Here is a 19,901-nt window from a genome sequence, read left to right on the forward strand (position 1 = left end):
TGAAGACAATGATTCTCCGTGAAAAAGGAATAAAACTACACCCCCCCCCACCCCACCCATCCCCTCATTTTCAAACACATGTCACATATTAATCTGACAGCAATAGTTAACTTGGAGATTAAAAAACAATTCATTTATAGTACACTCTCCCAGCACAAATGATTACACTGTAAATATTCACATTAGTCCCATCTGTACCAGGTAGGCTACAATATTTAGCTTACAAGTTTAAGGGAATATACAGCAGTTTAGTAGCTTGTTGCACTTCAGTAAAGTTGGGGCGTAAGAGGCAGAAGAATACTACTGTCAATATAATGCTACTCTCTGTGAGTAAACTGTACAAAATGAAGTAATGGTGGTGAATTTTCCCCGAATACAGCACAATCTACATTACTTTAATATAATCCTCTGAAAGTATCTGTTCTTTTGCTCATAATAACTCTGTAGTATCACTTAAGCCACATTTCGAGTTTTGCTATGTAGTTTTTATATTTTTGCTTTGCGATATTTCCAATTTTACTATTTGGATTTTCTTCTCCTCTGCAGCCGACTACAGCAGCAGTCCTGACCCACAGAGCGCACAGTCATACCAGGCAACGTTAGGCATGAAGGCTGAATTATGAATGAATAGATTGCTTTTATAATTAATGTTGTCTTGAAATATAAGTAATGCTATACCAATGCACTTTTGGCTATTGTAGATACATTTTCCCCATAAAACTGCTACTGTACAGACCTCGCTATATTATATAGAATAGAATATTTCTCATTGTTTGGTTATGGTGCGTGTTAGACGTTTATAGCAGCTCATTGGGTAGTTACGCCTACATTAGTCCAGGAACGTAAACGCCCGCCTTCACGCAACGATTGGCGGAGCTTCCTTGTCAATCACAGCGTGCTGCGTTGCCATTGGCCTGCTCTCCTCTCTTGAGGAATCCCTCTTTAAATGTTAGCAGGACGGTGAAGATTTCGGAGCGGATTTCTACCGGAGTGCTCAAAGTGTCAAAAGGCGCCGCCAGGTGTCCTCTGGACTGGAAATATGCTGTAGTTAGTGACACTTTAACAATAAAAATAACATTCCGTTATCATGGAACTGGAGGAGAAACATAAATATGGTAACTATTTATAGTCCAACCAAGGCATGCTTTGATTCAGTGTTTCGCTCGGCGAGTTGGACGTCATCCAACGAGCCTGAAGAATGTTACTGGCTTTATTTCTGGCGTGTGGCGATAGCGGCGCTTCTGTCTGTGGCACCGCAAGTACTCTCCGGTATTTAAGTGCAGGACGTGCTTTCGTGCTGCACTTGGCTGCTAATAACGTCCCGCTTGAACTTCTTCAAACCTGCTTGCCAACTCGCACGTTGCCTTACTTTTGAATGTACACACATGTGTTTTCTACAATGCATAATGCATGCGTGTTGTTTTGAAAAGACTCCCCCGGTAGTGTGTGCAGGGATCGAGCGGAGGTCCCGGTTCCTCTGCGGTTCCTCTGCTGCCACATTCCTCAGCCTGGGCTGCATAGAGCTCATGAGGTGTGAGGCATGTGGTGGAGGTCTGTCAGTGCCATGTTGGAATCCTCTGCTAATCGGAGCACATCGCTGTGGTTCAAAACACAGTAACCCCCGTTAAACCTCTTATAATAAATATCTCTTATAATTGTGCTCCACGTAGGGACGCACTGTAAAAGGCTGCTCTAGTATTGTTGTTGCTTTGTGTAACTGAATGGAACAATAACAGATGTGGCGATTCACGTTGAGCATGGATGCTATAACAAGTCGGGATGGCGACAACAGGAGGCCCCTCTTCTGTCCGTTCACGGCCTTCACGATGTGGCTTTAACTTCTTTTCCCTCCTTCTTCTCCGCTCTGCCCGCCACACCGGGGCTCATGGACTCACATTGCCAACCCCTGCCCACGAGGCACAACCCCACCCAATCAGGGATGCGGACGGAGGAGAGACGCCACGGTTGCGTTTGGACCTGACGGAGAAGACGCTCGTAACTCTGCTGCAAACCCTCCGAGGGAGCGGCCCGAGGCTTGAGGCCGCAGCCTCCAGAAACCTTCAGTGCAACGCGCATTAATATTTATCAGTGCGTCTGGAGGCTATAGAGGGGAAAGTTCTAAAAAAGAGGGACACGGGGACTCTAACCTAAACCTCCGGAGCATTCGGCACGCCCCGCTCGTTTCACATGTTGGAGTAATTTCAGGGCCGAGACGAAAAAAGCAACCTCAATGACAGGCCCATGAGGCAGATTAGTAATTATGAGCCATATTTAGCACGGTTTTGAAACAAGAGGCATGAGCTCCTCTGGTCTCTCTTTCCCGTTGGAGCGGTTTGTTAGAGCTTGTGTGTTGGAGATTTAGTCCTGATTCACTTTTCATTTCAGTTCCTGTACCCTTCAAACAGAATTATCTCCTCCATCGCTGTATAGGCCCGCTTCCACTTCAACACTCTTCGTCATCCTCGTCACAGCTTGTGCATCCGGATCACGAGGCTCTGCCTGAAAGGCCAAAGGCGTGTTCTGGGCACTGCGAGACTGGTCATTAAGGGCCGGGAGAAGGAGTTTGGTGGAGAGGAGGAGATACAAGAGCAGAGTGGTTAGGATTTCAAATTGAGACCACCTCAGTGGGCTGACCTCACCCCTCAGTTAGTTTGATCTCGGCTGATGCTGCTGGCTTTGTTCATTGTTCAGCAACACATTTTACCAGCTCTCATGTCCATTGAAGTGTCCTTTCTGTAGTCAGGACAGTGCTTTATTTGTATCTGAGGAATCAAGTGTCGGAGGGTACGTGCACTCGATAAAATGGCTTCCTGTTTGCCACTTGTGTCTGAAAGTAGGGGAGCTCCTGTGTAATTCATATGCAGGCTAAATGTCATCTGTGTCTGAGGAAAATATACGGCGGGTTGAGTGGTAGCTGGGGGAGAATGTTCTAGGTAGGACAATCAAATCAGCTTCCGCAAGCATCCTAGGTTGATTTAACGCAAAACAATTAAGGCATCATTACTGCAGTTAATGTTGCCCGAGGCTGAGTCTATTTAAGGATGTCGATTGGCTTAATTGTACGTCACACATTTTTTTTATTTAATCAGCAATTGGCTAAAATGCTTCTTAGACCCGCCTTCTGTGGGCAATCGTGAAATTCCCCCTTGCCTATAAGCAGAACGCGCATGAAGACGGGACGAGCGCGTGACAGGCCCGGACAAGCAGGAAAAGCATATGTTTTTGCGCAGATGTCATAGTTTACAAATATAATTGGCCACATCGCGTTGAGTTTGGTAGAAACAGGGACAGAGGCTACTCATGTCACAGGTTTGCATGGCAGCACCAACTGTCACGCCCCCTTTTCTGCAAACACGGGAACTTTTTTTAGCTTGGCTCCTAATTGTAAGGAGACTGATGTGCCGACGTGCCAACGTTTTAACCGTGGGTGTAAAAAAGATGTGAGTGTGTGTGTGTGTGTGTGTGTGTGTGTGAAACTATGGCTTTGCCTCTACTCTGTAATTAGAGCGATGTGGGAGACGGGCACGGAGGGCAGCAGCAGTAACCTTGAGGAGTCTTCCTTCTGTGTGGTCGGGCTTTGAAATGACAACCCTTTGCGATGAAGTGAAATTAAACAAATTTACCTCCAGTTATTTGCATATTACTTCTGTTTCTTTTAGTTCTCAGAAATCCCAAAAAGAGAAGTGATTGTACTGTTACCGCCAGTCCTAAATGCTTCACGCCCTTGACAGTTTGTGATGAGCACAAATGTCGCCTGTTCCGGGCGAGGTGCTTCAACTCTTTCTGGCTGACTCATGAAGCTAAAATTCACGTGGAGTGTGGGTGAGAAGATTGGCGGTTTGGTCCCACCCTCGCCCGGCTAACCCGCATGTCTATGTGTCCGGTGGGCAAGAGACTTAATGCTCCTGTAGCTGTGACTACAGTGTGTGAATGCTGGGTATTGATGGGCAGGTGTCACTGTGTATTAAGGTAGCTGCTGTCATCAGTGTATGAATGGGTGTGAATGATGACATGAAGTTTTAAAGCCCTTTGAGTGATTGGAAGACTAGAGAAGCGCCACACAAGTACATCTACGCTTGAATGGCTGTTAGTCTGGCCCCTCCCTTGGGGCCACCGTCAAAATGTCTTCCATGGGAAAGGCTTCCCGGATTTCTTGTACATTACATTACATTACGTATCATTTAGCCGACGCTTTTATCCAAAGCGACTTCCAATGAGCGCAAGTAAGTTTCTTGTGTGATTCAGGACGATAAGAGCGGGGCCAAACAAAGTAAAGCTGGGGAAACACATGACACATAAATCAAAACAAATTCCTGTCCCGAGGAAGAAACAATGCAGGGCATCAAGTTTGGTTTCAGTTTTGATGTTTCTGTGAAAGCAGTTCTCCCTGATGACGAGAGACATCGATGCTGAACTCAACAAAGAGCACAACAGGAAGATGACAAAAAGACTAATCAGAGCTCTTGTAACAAATTAGTTTGTATTTGTTTTAGGGTTTGTCTGGTTGCACAGTGGGGATTCATTTGAATTGGATTAGATCCCCTGGGGAGCGTTCAATAATTACAAATATTTTCTCACTGCCACTAAAGAAATAAGATGACCCATAATGAATTCAAACCTGTCTATAAAACAACTTCCCCATGCGTCACTCACTGCGCTGTGCCAACTATCTGTGAGCCCGTCCAGCCTGAAGGGTCACGATTAACTGCACATCGACCTAAAGGCCGCGGCACAATTCACCAGTGGAAGGACAATAGCTGGAAGGAAGAGCGGTTGTTGTGTCTTGTATCGCCTTCCAAAGTTTCAAATTCCCAAGAAACTATCGGGCGTCTGTTTCAGATTCACTTGTTGAAAGAAGTTTTTTTGGGGGCTATGGAAATTGGAACAGAGGCCAGAGCTCCTGTTGGGAATTCCCATTCGCAGCAACATGACGCCAGAACTTCCCGCATCTGTTAAAAACATTTTGCAGCATTATGTCCTTCTGTGGAGTCTTTGTTAAAATTCTGAATTCATCCAACAAACTCGGATCCCCTTGTGCTGCGGCGTGCAGATCAGAGAGGGATCCAAAGTTTCTGAAACTTACAAACACGTTGGTGTTTAAACTTATTTGGCCCCGGTGTAATACTGCCATGTCCCCACAAGATGGAAGAAACCACTTATTCTATTTTGTTTCAGCTCCACCACATGGAAACTATGAAAATAAAATAACGTTACTGTTATCTTTTGGACTAATGTCCTCAATACATCTGTACAAACAGACAATAAAATACATACAATATCCTGCATTTAATCATGCCTCCTATATAGCTACACCAATCCCCACATGGGGCCATGTTGCAGGCGGAGTTTGTCCTTGTTTACTCCAAACACATGTTTCTGATAACATCTAAGTACTCCCCACAGTCTCCACCCTCGCTTTCTCATCTACTCCCTCTCTCTCTCTCCCCAACTCACTTCCTGTTGAATAGTAAATGTGCCTGTTTCGTTTGCGTACCGGCACAACAGAACGTTTGAGTGGAAAAACAGTCCTTTTCTTTATTTGGGGAAGTGGGAGGAGATAAAGGCAGATGCACAGGTGGTGCATTTGTTTCAGGCTGAAGTGTGGCTGCCTGCTCACAGCCGTTCACTGGGACTGGTCCGACTGGTTTGATGCCTCCACACTAGCTGAGCTCTCCCAGAGATCTGGCTTCTTTTGTAGCGGGCAGACAGCGAGCAGCGGGTGAACCAGACACAGGAGCTGTGGAGAACGTTTGAGAGCCTCTCTGTACATTTCAACACTTGACCCAGAGAGGGAATCTCAACATGCCTGATGGAGGAGAAGACCAGTTTTACGGAAAGAATGGTAACTGCTCTTTGTGCTTTTAGTTTCCTGTTGATTCTCAACATCTTTCTTTTAATTCTGTACGACGAATGAACAGAGGATCCTCGGTCAACCCTCCGCTGTGTCCTGCTCACAGACTTTACAACGTGTCTGGATTGTGTTGAGAAAGTGTGTCAGTATCAGTGAACACGCAGTGTGGGAAGGAATGTGTGTGTGTGTGTGTGTGGGTGGAGAAGAGCGCGTCAGCAGCTCTGCTGGTTATACAGGTGTGTGAGAGCTGGAGGCTCTTTGATCTCTTTGCACAAATGTTACTGCGCCGTCGGGATAATCATTCCAGCGAGGCGGCTTTACTCCTGACGAATCCACGATTCATTCACTCGCTCCCACAGCTGCACTGTAACGGTTACACGGATGAGTCGTTCTTTCGTCGAGTCTCAATGCTCGCCTCCCCCTACGATATTAAAACGGGTCGAGCTTAAGTTTGAAAAGGTAAAATAAAAACTGACAGCGGCTTGGCACCATGTTTCTGAAACACAGGAGCCGTCCTCCATCTAAGCTCGTCCTATTAATGCTGGCTGCAGCATTATCCTCTGGTTCACATGCATAATCAATCTGCATACTGCTCTTTAAGGACTCTAGATGTACACAGACCTGTGGACTGTGGTAGGGTGGGTTAGCTGGAGGTGCTTTGAGGGGGTTTAATTTCCTAAAAAAACAGTCAGAAGCTTCCTGATTCTTTGAAAACAGTTATCAGAAGCAAGAGAGCATCAGTTTGACATCATAGATGTACGATTAAAAGTATGCCAAAATGATACCAATGATACCTAATAATAGTACAAATATTGCATCAATGCTTCTACCTAAATGAATGCAGACGGGACTGTCGAGTGTGTTTCTGCTTTGCCGTTTCCTTGGACGGAGTTGCTGTGAATGAAATAAAGTTAGCATGATTCAGCATTCCTTGGCTTTGGACCTGAATCTTGTCAGATCTCTGATTTAGTCGCTGTCAATCGGCCGTGCAGACTGTAGCCTCCGCTTAGTCACCGGAAAGGAATCTGTTGCGTTGCCAGGCGTGTCTGCCCGCAGGGGAACGTCCTCTGACAGAAGAATGGGAGGCAAAGGGGGGGGATGGGGGGGGGGGATACTGTTTCTTAGCCTTTTTTCATTTTGCCATCTAATGTTGCACACATGGTTGTACAGAGCTCACTGGGCCATTGCCCCAGTACCCCGTGACCCACCCACTTCTTCTGTTGTTCTGTGCAGGAGAGCCGAGGAAGTACGACGCCAACTTCAAGGGCCCGATCCAGAACCGGTGAGCGAGGCTCCGGACCTCCTGTCATCCACGCAGAGCTTCTGTTCGGCCCCTCACTCTTTGCTCTGTCCTCTCCAGGGGCTGCACGGACATCGTGTGCTGCATCCTCTTCGTTATCGCCATACTGGGCTACATCGCAGTGGGAATACTGGGTAAGAGAAAACCTCTAAAATAGGCCCGAATCCCAAGGTTTTCTAACGCAAAGCGAGTTTGTAACCTGCGCTGCTGTGCTCCCAGCCTGGTCCCAGGGCGACCCCAGGAAGGTGATCTACCCCACCGACAGTCGAGGCCAGTTCTGCGGGCAGGCGGGGACCCCCCTGGCGTGAGTTGATCTGCTCGTAGTAATTCCCAAGGAAGTGCTGAATGGCAAACATTATTGTGGAGCTTTAGCTCAGAAATAATCCGGATACAGTTGGTTGCTTCAAACATTGAGAGGGGAGATTCCTGAATAAATACAGAACGTATTATTATGATTTCAGTCCGCTGTGCAGAATGTTTTCAGGTATGTTAACCTGTCAAAATGGTTTAATACATTTTTCTTTTGAAATACAGGCAACAAAAGCTGTATTCTCTCGAAATTATTATTTATTTACGGTTCTGGTTTTTATATCCACGTATGATCCTAACCGGTCAAATCCAAGCCACTCAGCAGTTTTCCTTCACCCATCTATCTATCAACTAAATATACTTTCTTCATGTCCCTCGCTGTGCGGCTTAAAGGGCCCGGTTTAGAAATCTCTTCTAAAGAGCACTTACTTGCCCTAAATCGTCCCCTCTGTGGCGACCGCTTCACACCGATCACCGTAGGACGCATCGGCCTTTTTTCACTGCAAGGTCAGATCTCGCTCTCCTCGGGATGCGATGAGCCGGACCGTGAACCGAAGTGTCCTGGCTGGCTGAACGGTCTCTTTTCACCACTAAAGCAAATCGGATCACTATCCGACAAGACGCGTGTGGATACACGGCACCGATCTGGAACATCTCATCTCAAAAGTCTCATTGGCGAGATCGCAAACTCTCAAAAAGATATTCTTAATGTTAAATGTTCTTTTCCTCCCCACATAGACAACTATGAAACCATTCTATGCGTATGTCTATGGGTGCACATTCCTCATAAAGAGAAACGTTGCAGACAATGAGAATGTTGGTCTGTAACTCCAAAAACGGAAATAAAGTGTTGGTCGTTGAAATCTACAGACTCCTGCACTTTTCCCCTGTCAGCGGTTTCTTCCTCTTACCATTTCTTTTGTGTATGTGTGTTAACAGCAACAAGCCACTTCTGTTCTACTTCAACATCATGAAGTGTGCCAGCCCCATGGTGCTGCTGGAGTTCCAGTGTCCCACCACGCAGGTGTGAACTCCTGTGTCCTTTTTGGGAAACCTTATTAGGGTGTAGTACGGATTCCATTCCCACTGCTGCTGTTTACTCCTCTTCACCTCCACGCAGTTTTGAGTCCAGCATCCGAACTGTACTGTAAGTAAACGCTGCGTCCCCCTGGTCTTTTTTTCTTTTCTTTTTCAGATGTGTGTGGAGAAGTGCCCCGAAAAGTTCATGACGTTGGTGAAAGCCTACACCAACAATAATGACTTTGCCTACTACAAGACCTTCTGCAAGGAAGGCGTGACGAACACGATGGTGAGCTTAAAGCCGCGCCGTTGTTCGGTGCCTCCTTTCTTTACGTTCCACTGGCCTTCATGTCGGCTTGCTGTGTTTCAGGGTATTCCGCAAATCCTCAGCTTGGGGCTCTGTCCCGCCATGCTGACCCCCAGCAGACCATGTGAGTTGGATCCCAAAAAAATGTATTGGGAGGAATATTTGTTTTTGATTGTTTTTTTCTTCTCCGGTAAATGAAATCAACCGGCCTCGTTTCCCACTTCGACTTTTTCTTCAGTCACCCGCCGGTGTTTCCCAGCGTTGGGCCTGAAAGGAGGGGTGGTAACCGTGGGAAACAACTCTCACTTCGACGACGGCAGCGGAAACATGAGAGACGCCAAGGACCTGATGGACGGAGTCAAGTGAGTGCGTCGCTCTTGACCGGACACGCCGCGTTTATTTTTCCCAGACCCTCTACGAGGAACTCTGTAGCGCTCGACGGGAATTAAACACCCCGGAATCCCTCCGCAGGAACGCCACCTTGGTCATCGAGGCTCGCCAGGTGGTCATGAAAATCTTCGAGGACTACACGCAGTCCTGGTACTGGATCCTGATGTAAGTCAGCCGCCCACGTTGCTGCGTCTCCTTTGATCCGCTGTGCTCGTTCTCATCGATTCTCACGCGACGCCGTCGCCTCCTCACAGAGGGCTGGTCATCGCGATGCTCACCAGCCTGCTCTTCATCGTCCTGCTGCGCTTCCTGGCGGGGATCATGGTTTGGATCATGATCGTCCTGGTGATACTGGTCGTAGGATACGGTAAGGTGCTTACTTACGGTCGGGGAGGGGGGGGGGGGGGTTTGGGGAGGGCGGTGTTCATTTTAGGTTTTAAAACTAGAAACAAGTCATCGAGCTCTTCGACTGCAATTATGTTACCCAATGTGTCCCAATCCCATACGGCGTACTTATTGTTTACCAGTTACTTCTCTCTAGTGTCCTTTTATTGGCTGTTGGTATTAAAAACCACAATATGCATTACTTTTTTACGACTTTTTAAAAAAAGGGGCAGCAGATTGCCCCCCCTGATATTTCTAATATTGTTCTGTCAACACGCGGAAGTTCTAAGCTTTTACAGCATCACACCAAGCTTCTTCCTCCTTTTTTGTGCATTGCATTGTGGGTTAGGGTTAATATGGGTTAGTATCTTATCAGCACGCTGATAAATTGGTGTCCCGCCCTCTGGGACTAATCTCCTTTTCTACTGTGAACAAACAACGCGCGCAGATCCAGCTCACAGTTGGAGTGTAGGAAAATATTGGTTCAAATCTCAAAGTGAAACGCATGTCTAGTGAGTGGAAAAGGAACATCATCAGTGGTTGAATAAAGAGCGAGGCCCCCATTTCTGTCTGAGATATATTTCCCAGGAAAATTGCAGTGTGAATAAGCGAAGAGAGTCGCTGTGGTTTTAAGTTGTTTTTCAAATCCGAAAAAGTGATTCATCCTCTTAAAGAGAAATCCTCTTCCTGGCTATTGTGAGTTGTTTTTTTTTAACACTGCACTGTCTGGATTTTGGGATGTTTTGAAGTGGGCTGGTGGGAAGTACTTCTCCACAGTCTCTGTAGTCCAGTCTCTGTAGTCCATGTCGCAATCTGCACACCCCCAGTTTGGAGAAATGGATCAGGAGTTCCAGACCAGAAGTAAGTGTGCTGCTGCTGACTGGGGCAACGGTTGCTGTGAACTGGTGAAAGGAAATGGCATCAGGTTACTGCAGGTTACCATGGTAACTGCCAAAAAGTTGTGGAAGGGGAAAACTTCCCTTCTTAACCCGCCGTGCAGTCCGTCAGGCTTACTCCTGATTTTTTAAATTCCATTTCTATATTGCGTGCCTTGTTGCAAGCTGCTTCCAGTCTCTTTTTTCTAAATGGTGTGCTTGCTCCTCAGGTATCTTCCACTGCTACATGGAGTACGCCGCCCTGAAGGGAGAGGCGGGCGCCAATGTGACCCTCCAGGACCTGGGCTTCCAGACGGACTTTGCGGTCTACCTGCAGATCCGACAGACCTGGCTGGCCTTCAGTGCGTACTCCACTCGTCCAGAGATCCTGACTCATTGCCGGGAAATTAGAGAGACACCACCTGAATTCTTCCCCCCTCCCTCTACTCTCCTTTTCTAGTGATCATCCTGGCCATCGTGGAGGTCATCATCATCCTCTTGCTCATCTTCCTCAGGAAGAGGATCCTCATCGCCATCGCTCTCATCAAAGAAGCCAGCAGGTCAGACCTGGCCGGATGGGACATGTAGCTTCATTAACTCGCATTGATGAAAGCCAGACGCAGCTGATGAGGTAATCATACTATACAAATATGTACATTGTGTTCAATTGGATGTGATGTTGTGTTCACAGAGCCGTCGCTCATGTGATGAGTTCCCTTTTCTACCCTCTGTTCACGTTCGTCCTCCTGGCCATGGTCATCGCCTACTGGGCCGTTACCGCCGTGTATCCTGAACCTGAACTTTGATGCATACGACGTATGCGACTCAGAGGGTTTAGCAACGATATGGACGATACGTTGTTGCCTAGAGAAGTATAGTTGTGTTAACTGGCAGATCCGTATGTTTGCACCTGATTTGTTTCGGTTGTTGTCCTTAATAGAACCAAATCAGCTTCTTGTCTACCTCCAATGAACCCATCTACAAAGTTTTTAATGAGACCGCATGCGACCACTCGAGAACAACCTGCGACCCAGCAGTAAGTTTTATCACCTCTTAATCTGATTACATATTTATGTTTGATCCTGCAGAAAGCTTGTCTTTATTTTTTTTTAAATGTACTGCTGTTCAACATAACTGTTGATAGGTTATCTGCATATTGACCTTTTTGAACCACTATTCTTCCCATTGGATTTTCCCTTTTTATCTTGGCATCGCCTCAGACCTGTTCTCTTATCGAGTGAAGGGTTTCTCTGTCGCGTTTATTAGAAATCTCATGGCTCCTCAGTGTGCCTACGAGGTCTCTCCATAACCTGCATCTATTCCCAGAACTACTCCACCAGTATCGAAAAAGCGCAGTGCCCCGACTCTCAGTGCCTTTTCGCCTTCTACGGCGGAGAGACCCCCTACCACAAATACCTGATCGGCCTGCAGTTCTACAACGTCTTCCTCTTCTTCTGGTGCGCCAACTTCGTCACGGCCCTGGGACAAATGACCCTGGCCGGGGCCTTCGCCTCGTACTACTGGGCCACGGTCAAGCCGGACGACATGCCTGCCTTCCCAGTCTTTTCTTCCCTGGGGAGATCTCTCAGGTTTGCGTGTGTGTGTGTGTGGAGGAGATTTCAGCACAACCGCACACCTGGCGTTTGTAGTATAACGCTACCTTGTGTCCTGTTAAAGGTATCACACGGGAACTCTGGCGTTCGGATCCCTCATCCTCTCAATCGTTCAGATCATCAGGGTTCTGCTGGAGTATCTGGACCACAAGCTCAAAGGTCTGGCGCTGCTCAAGGTCCACGTGTTGAATGGCGTTCAGACCTGAATCCACAAAATATATATCCACAAAAATATCTCTTAAAATATCACTTAACCTTTCAATCTCCGTCCCACTCGCAGGAGCCCAGAATAAGTTCACCAAGTTCCTGTTGTGCTGCTTGAAGTGCTGCTTCTGGTGTCTGGAGAAAATCATCAAGTTCCTAAACAGGAACGCCTACATCATGGTGGGTGGTTGAGGTCGCTGCACTCGTCCCTTCAATATAGACCCTCACACGTGTTATCTGAGTGTAATGAGTGCACTCGGCCTCCAGGTGGCGATCTACGGCAAAAGCTTTTGCACCTCTGCCAGAGATGCCTTCCTCCTCCTCATGAGGAACATGATCAGGTGAGTTTCCACGGGGTTTGGGAGTTGTCTTTTTTTTGTTTTGTTTGGAAGCATTTGATTTCATTAAATGGAAGTGTCCCTTTTTGAAAGTAAGCGATCCTCTTTCCTCCCTCAGGGTGGCCGTCTTGGACAAAGTGACGGATTTCCTCTTGTTTTTGGGCAAATTGCTCATTGTTGGGCTTGTGGGTGAGTCAGTTTTTATTTCTTCATTCTTGTATAATTCATTGGGTAAACGCAGTATTTTAGTTTAGAGAAAAGGGCATGCATCACAACCAAAGGGGGGCTGAAATGGGCTTCCACAGACGTCAATGCAAAATACAACTCATAAATTACGCATGTTGTCATAATGAGCTTATTTACATTTGCTAATTGGAAATAAGAAGTGTTATTATACATCTCAATAGAATAAAAGCACAATACAAACACAATGCGTCTGAATGGATTTTCCATAGACTTTCATCAGTTATGTAAATTATGCAAATGTTGATCTTTGTGTTGTTTACAGACTGTGGCTTGAATATAGACAAAATACAGTGGAGGTCAATGGGTTCTTCTGGTCCTCTCTTCCACAGGGATCTTTGCCTTCTTCTTCTTCTCCGGGAGAGTGAAGGCCTTTGAGAATACAGCCCCGCATCTCAACTACTACTGGGTACCCATCCTGGTGAGTGGGCTGCCCTCCCTGCAAGGGGGCACGGTAGTGAACATAACAGGATTGGCGTGTAATTCTGCTCCCCTTGCTTTCTTTTTGATCCCGATCCATGTGTGACTTGTGGCTCTTCTTGTTCCCACCAGACTGTAGTCGTTGGCTCCTACCTCATTGCCCACGGATTCTTCAGCGTGTACGCCATGTGCGTGGACACCCTCTTCCTGTGCTTCTGTAAGTAACCGTGCCTAAATGTCTCTATTCTAGATTATCCAGGTTGGCACAGACGCCACGTGAGTGACATCGACATTAAGAGAAAACAGAAAATGCCTCCGATTTATAAAATGGAAAACTTGTTGGTTACCAGCAGAAAACTTTCCTCACTTCTTCAAATCTCCCACTGCTTTTGGTGTTGGGCTGTCGATGCATGAATACGGTGTACCAGAAAAAATAACCAGTATATTAATCTGAAGGTTTGGGCTGCTTGGTGTTCCTCTGTTAACTTGCCTGTTGCTTGCTTGCTATTTGACTTTCTCTTTTTTGTCTCCTTTTTCTTTCCACTCTCTGCAATTCCCTCAACATCCCTTTCTCTTCCCTACTGGCTCCGCTAAACATTTTTACCTTATTTTTACCTTGATTTCAATACTAATTTTCTGTTCCATCCATTAACACGGACAAATACACACGCACACAATAAGGTGAAGACCTGGAGCGCAATGACGGTTCAGCTGCAAAGCCTTATTACATGTCTTCAACCCTCCGCGAGATTCTGTGGAAAAAGGCGGCCGAGGATCCGTCTCCGTCTTCAGCTCGCCTACAGGACGACGGCGACCTGAAGCAGCGGGCTCTGGAGGAGGAGGAGGCGGCTTAGAGAAGACGATTGCTGTGGGAATACACATCAGGCATCGCAAACCTGCACCCTGCAGCACTTTTTGTAGCTGTTTCTAGTAACAGATCAGGGTAGTAAGAAGGCCTCACACTTAACGCACTCATCACAGGGTCAGATTGGAGTGCAGTGACGCAACAACGTGCCTTTTTTAACACTGAGATTCAGCGTTTCCCTTCGTCACAGTTGAGTTGTACATTTTTTTTCTTTCACCTTTTCGTTTCCGCACAAGGAAACATGAAAAACATGATGATTTCATAATTGACCCTTTGCTAAAGTCCTCCCTCGATCGTCCAATCCTTGCTAAGCAACCTTGACAGTCGACACAAACGGTGCAAAAGTTGCTTCAGGAGTTTGGAAAGAAGTGTTTTTGTGTTGAACTTAAGAAATTAACTCTAAGGGTTCTTCTGACAATGCTGACCTACTTATCGCTTAGCGCTTAGCTCCGCTGTAATTTGATGGCGTCTTCCTCGGCCATTCCACCAAGTTGCATGGAAATCAGTGTTATTGGTTTTTCCTGTAATCCTGCTGTAAATTGACAAACTGATCAAAACAAACCCAAAATGTAAACTCCTTGATGGAGGTTATAATCCCAGTCAGATCAACGGTTTATGGAAGGGATTGAGCTCTGTTTAGCATGTTGTGCTAACTAGCGTATAGCCTGTAGTAGTTACCCGCTACAAATCGACTCAATCTGTAGCGCCAAATCTGACTGAGTAACAAGAAAAAGGCTGTTTGTGACACTACTATTAGTGTAGTATTTCCTGGATGCTACATCAGAAACTAAGCTAACTCTTCATTATTATAGTATTCATAGTCCTTATTCTAGATAGAATGTTCACAAAACAAATAAGATGTCCTCTTCCGATTGTTAAAACTAATTAAAAATACCAGCTTGTATCAATGCTGGCAATAAAGCCTAATTTCTGTAGAGTTTGTCTGAAACTTGAACTGCTCAGATCAAGATAACTGGAAGATATTATGACGCATATAATATTAACAGTATGTTGGGTGGTAAAACGTTGTAAACAACTGTATGAATGGTGACATTTCACCTAATATTTCTAAGTACATTCATTTTTCCCTGCCTTGGGAAATGAAACTTGAAGCCGTTCATGTGCCTGATTTACAGGGTTGACACAGGTCTGTTTGTACCTTTTTTAGAGGTCATCTGATTGTTTTAGTGTATCCAATTGGAAACCACGTGATAATCGGTATGAAGTTCGGCACCATCAATGCACTTTCAATTCTGTTCAACCCCTTTTTCTGTTGCAATGAATATTGGTGATTTTCTCGAGGCTCGCTGCTTTGCCGTCTCGCGTGTTGTATGTTTTTCCAGCACATGTAGCTTTTCATTCAGTGCGTCTTTACAAAGGATTGTGTATTTGGCAGTAAAGTTTGTTAAATGGCATCGGAGGCAAAGGCAACTAAGTAATTAAAACTCTTTAAATGGATTAACGCACGTGGTGATTGTCTTAAACTATTAATCAAAGATTTGTGCTCATTTAAATGAGAATCAAACATGGATTTGGTAATTATGTTTTTCTTGTGCTGGTCTCTGTGGCTCTAACAACCTCTGGTACTAAACCTCCTCTTGATTTTGGTTCCAGTGGAGGATCTAGAAAGGAACGATGGGAGTGCGGAGAGGCCCTACTTAATGCCCGAGAGCCTCCGCAAAGTCCTGAACAAGAAGAACAAGCCGGCTAGCTAGAGCCTCTCCTCCGTGAGGCCGGACGCAAAGCGACCGCCATCAGTCACCAGCGGGCCTCTAAATCTCCGTTTTGATAGTAGTTGTAAATTTAAGAAAACATTTAATTGTATTTTTATTTGCTTTAATTTTAGCATGTTTTATGAAATATTTTGTTACATTAGGATTAGCTCATGCAACCTGCTAAAGTTATTCAATATATCTTTGCACTTTTATAACTGTAATCTTTGTATTTTAATACATATCCAACCATGTTACCAAAGCCACTTCACTGCCACTCGTGCATAGTGGTCATTTAAATCTACTATTGCGTTTTATCCGTTAGCCTAAGGAGAGAACTGTGGAGTTAAATTGTTTCTGATAATTTGAAATAAACTTTTTTTTTTTATGTAATTGTATCGCTTCCTTTTTAGAATACATTATGCATTTTCCTACCAAAAGCCCTAAACTCTGTCTGCTTGGTTTTCATTTCATTCCTCCATATGGGCTTCTCCACGTTGCCACAGGATCCTCTTTTTGGAGCACAGTCAGACAGGAAGTCAGTATAACTCCACTGAATCTTGACTGTGATATTTTTTTTTAACATCTTTTCATTGATTTTACAAAATATTCCACACAGAAAAAGAGAATAATATGGCTACCACAAAAGGGATTGAGCTCAAACTTTTTGACCTGAATTAAGAAATCTTAAACTGTTGTGAACGAGCTGCTGTGTAAAGACGGAAATAAAATGCCGTCATGTAAGTAAGATAAATAACGTGGAGCTATTTACAATTACTTCTACAAAGTAATTGAATGAACATGAATGCGCTGGCAGTGGCAAATAGCTTTGGTTTTATATTATTACATTTTTAAGCGAAGATCTACAATAAATATTTGAACTGCTAAAGGGAATATCGCTGTTAAAAAGCACCCATTGTAATCGTTACCCAGCACTAGTCTTAACAAAAAGTGACCGGCCTGATTATTTTATTAAAACAATTATTTTTAACACATTCCATTTTTTTACACAGGTACACACTTTGGGTGAGCACAACTTTATTTGTACAGCGCCTCTCAAAGCAAAGGTACAAAGTGCTTTCCAATAAAAAACAACAACAAAGCAAAAGGCACCTTTCGAGATATAAAAATGACACTTACGATGATTCCCGAGCTGTGACCTATGACACGCGTAACGCAGCTGTAAAGCTGCTGTTCTGCTATAGCCCATGAGGTGGAGTGTGTAACCTATGCAACGTCTTCACAGCAGCAGAGGAAGTCCATGTGTTTATGCGCGCTCACTGACGCCATGTCAGTTGGAGATTATAAACTACCGAATGGGTGACACCAAATGTGTAATGACAGTGACATGTAATATGCCGTTTGTGTCGTGCACCAGTTCAACCCTCTGCGACGTACCAAAACCCAACAGTAGGCCGCTGAATTGATGCATTTACCAAAACCACTATTGACTCTATTGACACAATAAAAAAATTATTTTAATTACTATTATTTTTCCATGTGGTAGAACTCACTTTATTTGTGTATGGGAAAGAAAGTAGAGGTCCCCCCCCTCCCCCCCCCAAGGTCAAGTTCATTGAGCAGCCACTTTTTTAACCTTTCGCACCCAAACTTCCCATTGACGCAGTAAAGGCTTGCAGCTTGCAGTCAGGCCGAGCCATTATTCGCCGGCCGAGTACCAAAGATGTGGTTTTCTCTGTGGCTTTGTGTCAGAGGAGCCAAGTTGTTAACAAGGTTTCTTTGTCTCCAGTGTGAGGGTCTGAGTCATTAAGCAGGCGTGGCGGAGTTCTTGATAGTGGCCTGCTATGCACTTGATATGTGCCCACTGTGGCCCTGGGAGTCCTGCATAATAGTGTGAAACCGCCTTTTGGTGATACCTCGGTGTGTTTACATTTCCAGCATTTTTATGATAGAGCAAGGTTGGTTTGGTCTGAGTCACATTTAACCACTTTTCATAAAAGCGACGCCCTGATCACATTCACACAGTCCGTGTTGAGTAGTTGGGGGTTAAGCGCTTTGCCCATTGGCATGAACGCGGGATTGGAGAACACATGGTCATGTTTTGCCCTGAAGGCGAGCCACTGTCATGAGTCTCATGAACTCTCAGAGTTTCAAAAGGCATTTGTCTCTATCTCCGTGTTGATGAAAAAAACAGTCTGTTTGCATTCCTCGCCACTTCTGTAACCACGGTGCGTCAGTCCTCAACTGAAGTCTTTGAATTCCTAAAGAGACTAAAGTCTCCAAATTGTTGCACATTTTGTAGGTTGTATTCCTCTGTGGAGAGACCTCATTGACCACACTTTCTCACGTGAGAGAAATAATACACTATTTGGCCCAATCGTCAAAGTTTACATTACACTACATTACATTACTTTTATCCAAAGTGACTTACAATAAGTGCATTCAACCATAGGGATACAAAGTTAGAAGAGCAAGAAACAAGAAAGTGCAATTTGCTCAAATAAGCCAATCTACAATTTGCTAAAGATAAGTGGCGTTATAAGTACAATTTAAGTGCTAGAATTAGTTTGTCTTTAGTGGCGGTAGAGTCTGAAGAGGTGTGTCTTTAGTTTGCGGTGGAAGATGTGAAGACTCTCTGCGGTCCTGGTGTCTTCAGAGAGCTCGTTCCACCATTTCAGCTTGTAGTAGACGGCATGCACGGGTTAGGATTGGGTCATACAGTTAAATGCCTGCAGATTTGAATACTGTGGAGCATATTTCTTTAGCTAAGCCAGCAGCAAAGCCTTTGGGAGTTGAGTGGTCAACCATCACAATACCTCAACAATCAAATGTTGAGATTTATGGTCCACAAAGGATGAATACAACTGACCTTGGTGATCCCCTGAGATTCCGCAGGCGTCACCATGATGCTTTTTTATTTTTGTTACATTGAACTATTGTATAAAAGTCTTACGCCAGGTAAACAGGACGCTAAGCGCAGCATAACGATGGGTCTCCCTCTCTACCTGACTCCCAAGAATGTCCAGTGCTGCAGCCCCACGGCACCCACCACATTTATTGACAGGTCAAACAGAACACATGTTGGATGCATCATTCATGTTAATAATATTTTTCAGCTTTGACTTATCAAAACAGAAGCTATTCAATTAAATCCCATACAATTTGGTAGATTCATGTTCCCCTGAGGGTCAGCCGCCATGAATAGCAATGCTCAGCTTTGGATCGCGGCCAAAGACCTGCGAAATTAATGGCACACCCATCAGCCACAGTTATGTGTAACCGGCAGTGAAAAGTTCCTCCTGACCCGCCGTGGTGCTGGGTAGACCAAACCCCCGTCTTACTTCCTGGCAGCCAATTAGTGTCCTCCATCGTATTAGCCACACCTGAGCTGTGCTCTTCCTCCCCTCTGATTCCCAGTCTTCATTTAATCCGTCTCTCTTTCACACCGTAAATGTGAACTGGCCTTGTTATGCTTTGTGTTTTATTGGTAATTGGCTAATGTTAGCATGCTAACGTGTTGAACGAAGAGCTGTGAATACGGTGAACAAAACCCGTGCATGTTGGGATTGTCATTGATCCAGTTTGCATTTAGCTCTTAGCAGTGCTGAAGAAAGCCTCACCGAGACGTTTGCCAATCTGTAATGGTTCTCCCTCAACTCCGCTGACAACGTGACACCGATCTGAAAAAAAGACTATTGTCTCTTCTCTAAGCTGTAAAAGCTTCATAATACCACAATATAAAACTCCTCGGGAAATGACCTTCAATAGAACTGAACAGAATTTATTTGATACGTCTCTATTCAGATGACATATTAGCCGGTGGTGTCAGAGCTGACTGTCAACAAAGACACGCACTCGAGGGGATGAACCACTCCAAATGACATCAGACGGTTCACGTTCACGCCTACTGTTACTGACCGAATGACGGAAACTAAAGATTTCAGGTGAAAATGAAAATGAACTTACGTCATTTGTGTCGGCGCATTTGTGTCGGTGGACCCACGTGTGGCCGAGTGGTCCAGCAGTTCCCTGGCGAGCCGAGGACATCTATGTTCTATTGAATTAGCCTTCAAGTAAAATGTTGGCAATGTCCTTGTTGCATTCGTGTG

The 19,901-nt window shown here is 45.2% G+C and overlaps 1 protein-coding gene across 4 annotated transcripts; it reads left to right on the plus strand.

Annotated features, from left to right (window-relative positions):
• Positions 1-929: 929 nt before the first annotated feature.
• On the plus strand, positions 930-16,224 carry LOC120828183 (choline transporter-like protein 2). 4 transcript variants are annotated; one of them, XM_078084521.1, is made up of 22 exons: positions 930-1,115; positions 7,085-7,133; positions 7,212-7,285; positions 7,371-7,455; positions 8,400-8,484; positions 8,656-8,769; positions 8,851-8,911; positions 9,026-9,149; positions 9,259-9,342; positions 9,432-9,544; positions 10,667-10,798; positions 10,897-10,996; positions 11,128-11,220; positions 11,388-11,472; positions 11,763-12,025; positions 12,114-12,208; positions 12,330-12,433; positions 12,521-12,594; positions 12,710-12,780; positions 13,167-13,255; positions 13,387-13,471; positions 13,936-16,224. In XM_078084521.1, the coding sequence occupies exons 1-22, from the start codon at positions 1,088-1,090 to the stop codon at positions 14,106-14,108; spliced, it is 2,181 nt and encodes a 726-aa protein (XP_077940647.1). In that variant the 5' UTR covers positions 930-1,087; the 3' UTR covers positions 14,109-16,224. The 4 variants fall into 4 exon arrangements, with proteins under 4 accessions (XP_077940647.1, XP_040047525.2, XP_077940646.1 ...); XM_040191591.2 differs by having other exon boundaries at positions 15,734-16,224; XM_078084520.1 differs by lacking the exon at positions 930-1,115 and adding an exon at positions 5,393-5,842.
• The last annotated feature ends 3,677 nt before the right edge of the window (positions 16,225-19,901 follow it).

The sequence above is a fragment of the Gasterosteus aculeatus genome, chromosome 11 (assembly GCF_964276395.1).
Source record: "Gasterosteus aculeatus chromosome 11, fGasAcu3.hap1.1, whole genome shotgun sequence".
NCBI lineage: Eukaryota > Metazoa > Chordata > Actinopteri > Perciformes > Gasterosteidae > Gasterosteus > Gasterosteus aculeatus.

Coding starts and splice junctions, on each gene's coding strand:
- LOC120828183 (XM_078084520.1), top strand. CDS start 5,803: ATGCCTGATGGAGGAGAAGACCAGTTTTACGGAAAGAATG. Junction 7,134..7,211: donor AAGGGCCCGATCCAGAACCG/GTGAGCGAGGCT, acceptor TGTCCTCTCCAG/GGGCTGCACGGACATCGTGT. Junction 8,770..8,850: donor AAGGCGTGACGAACACGATG/GTGAGCTTAAAG, acceptor GCTGTGTTTCAG/GGTATTCCGCAAATCCTCAG.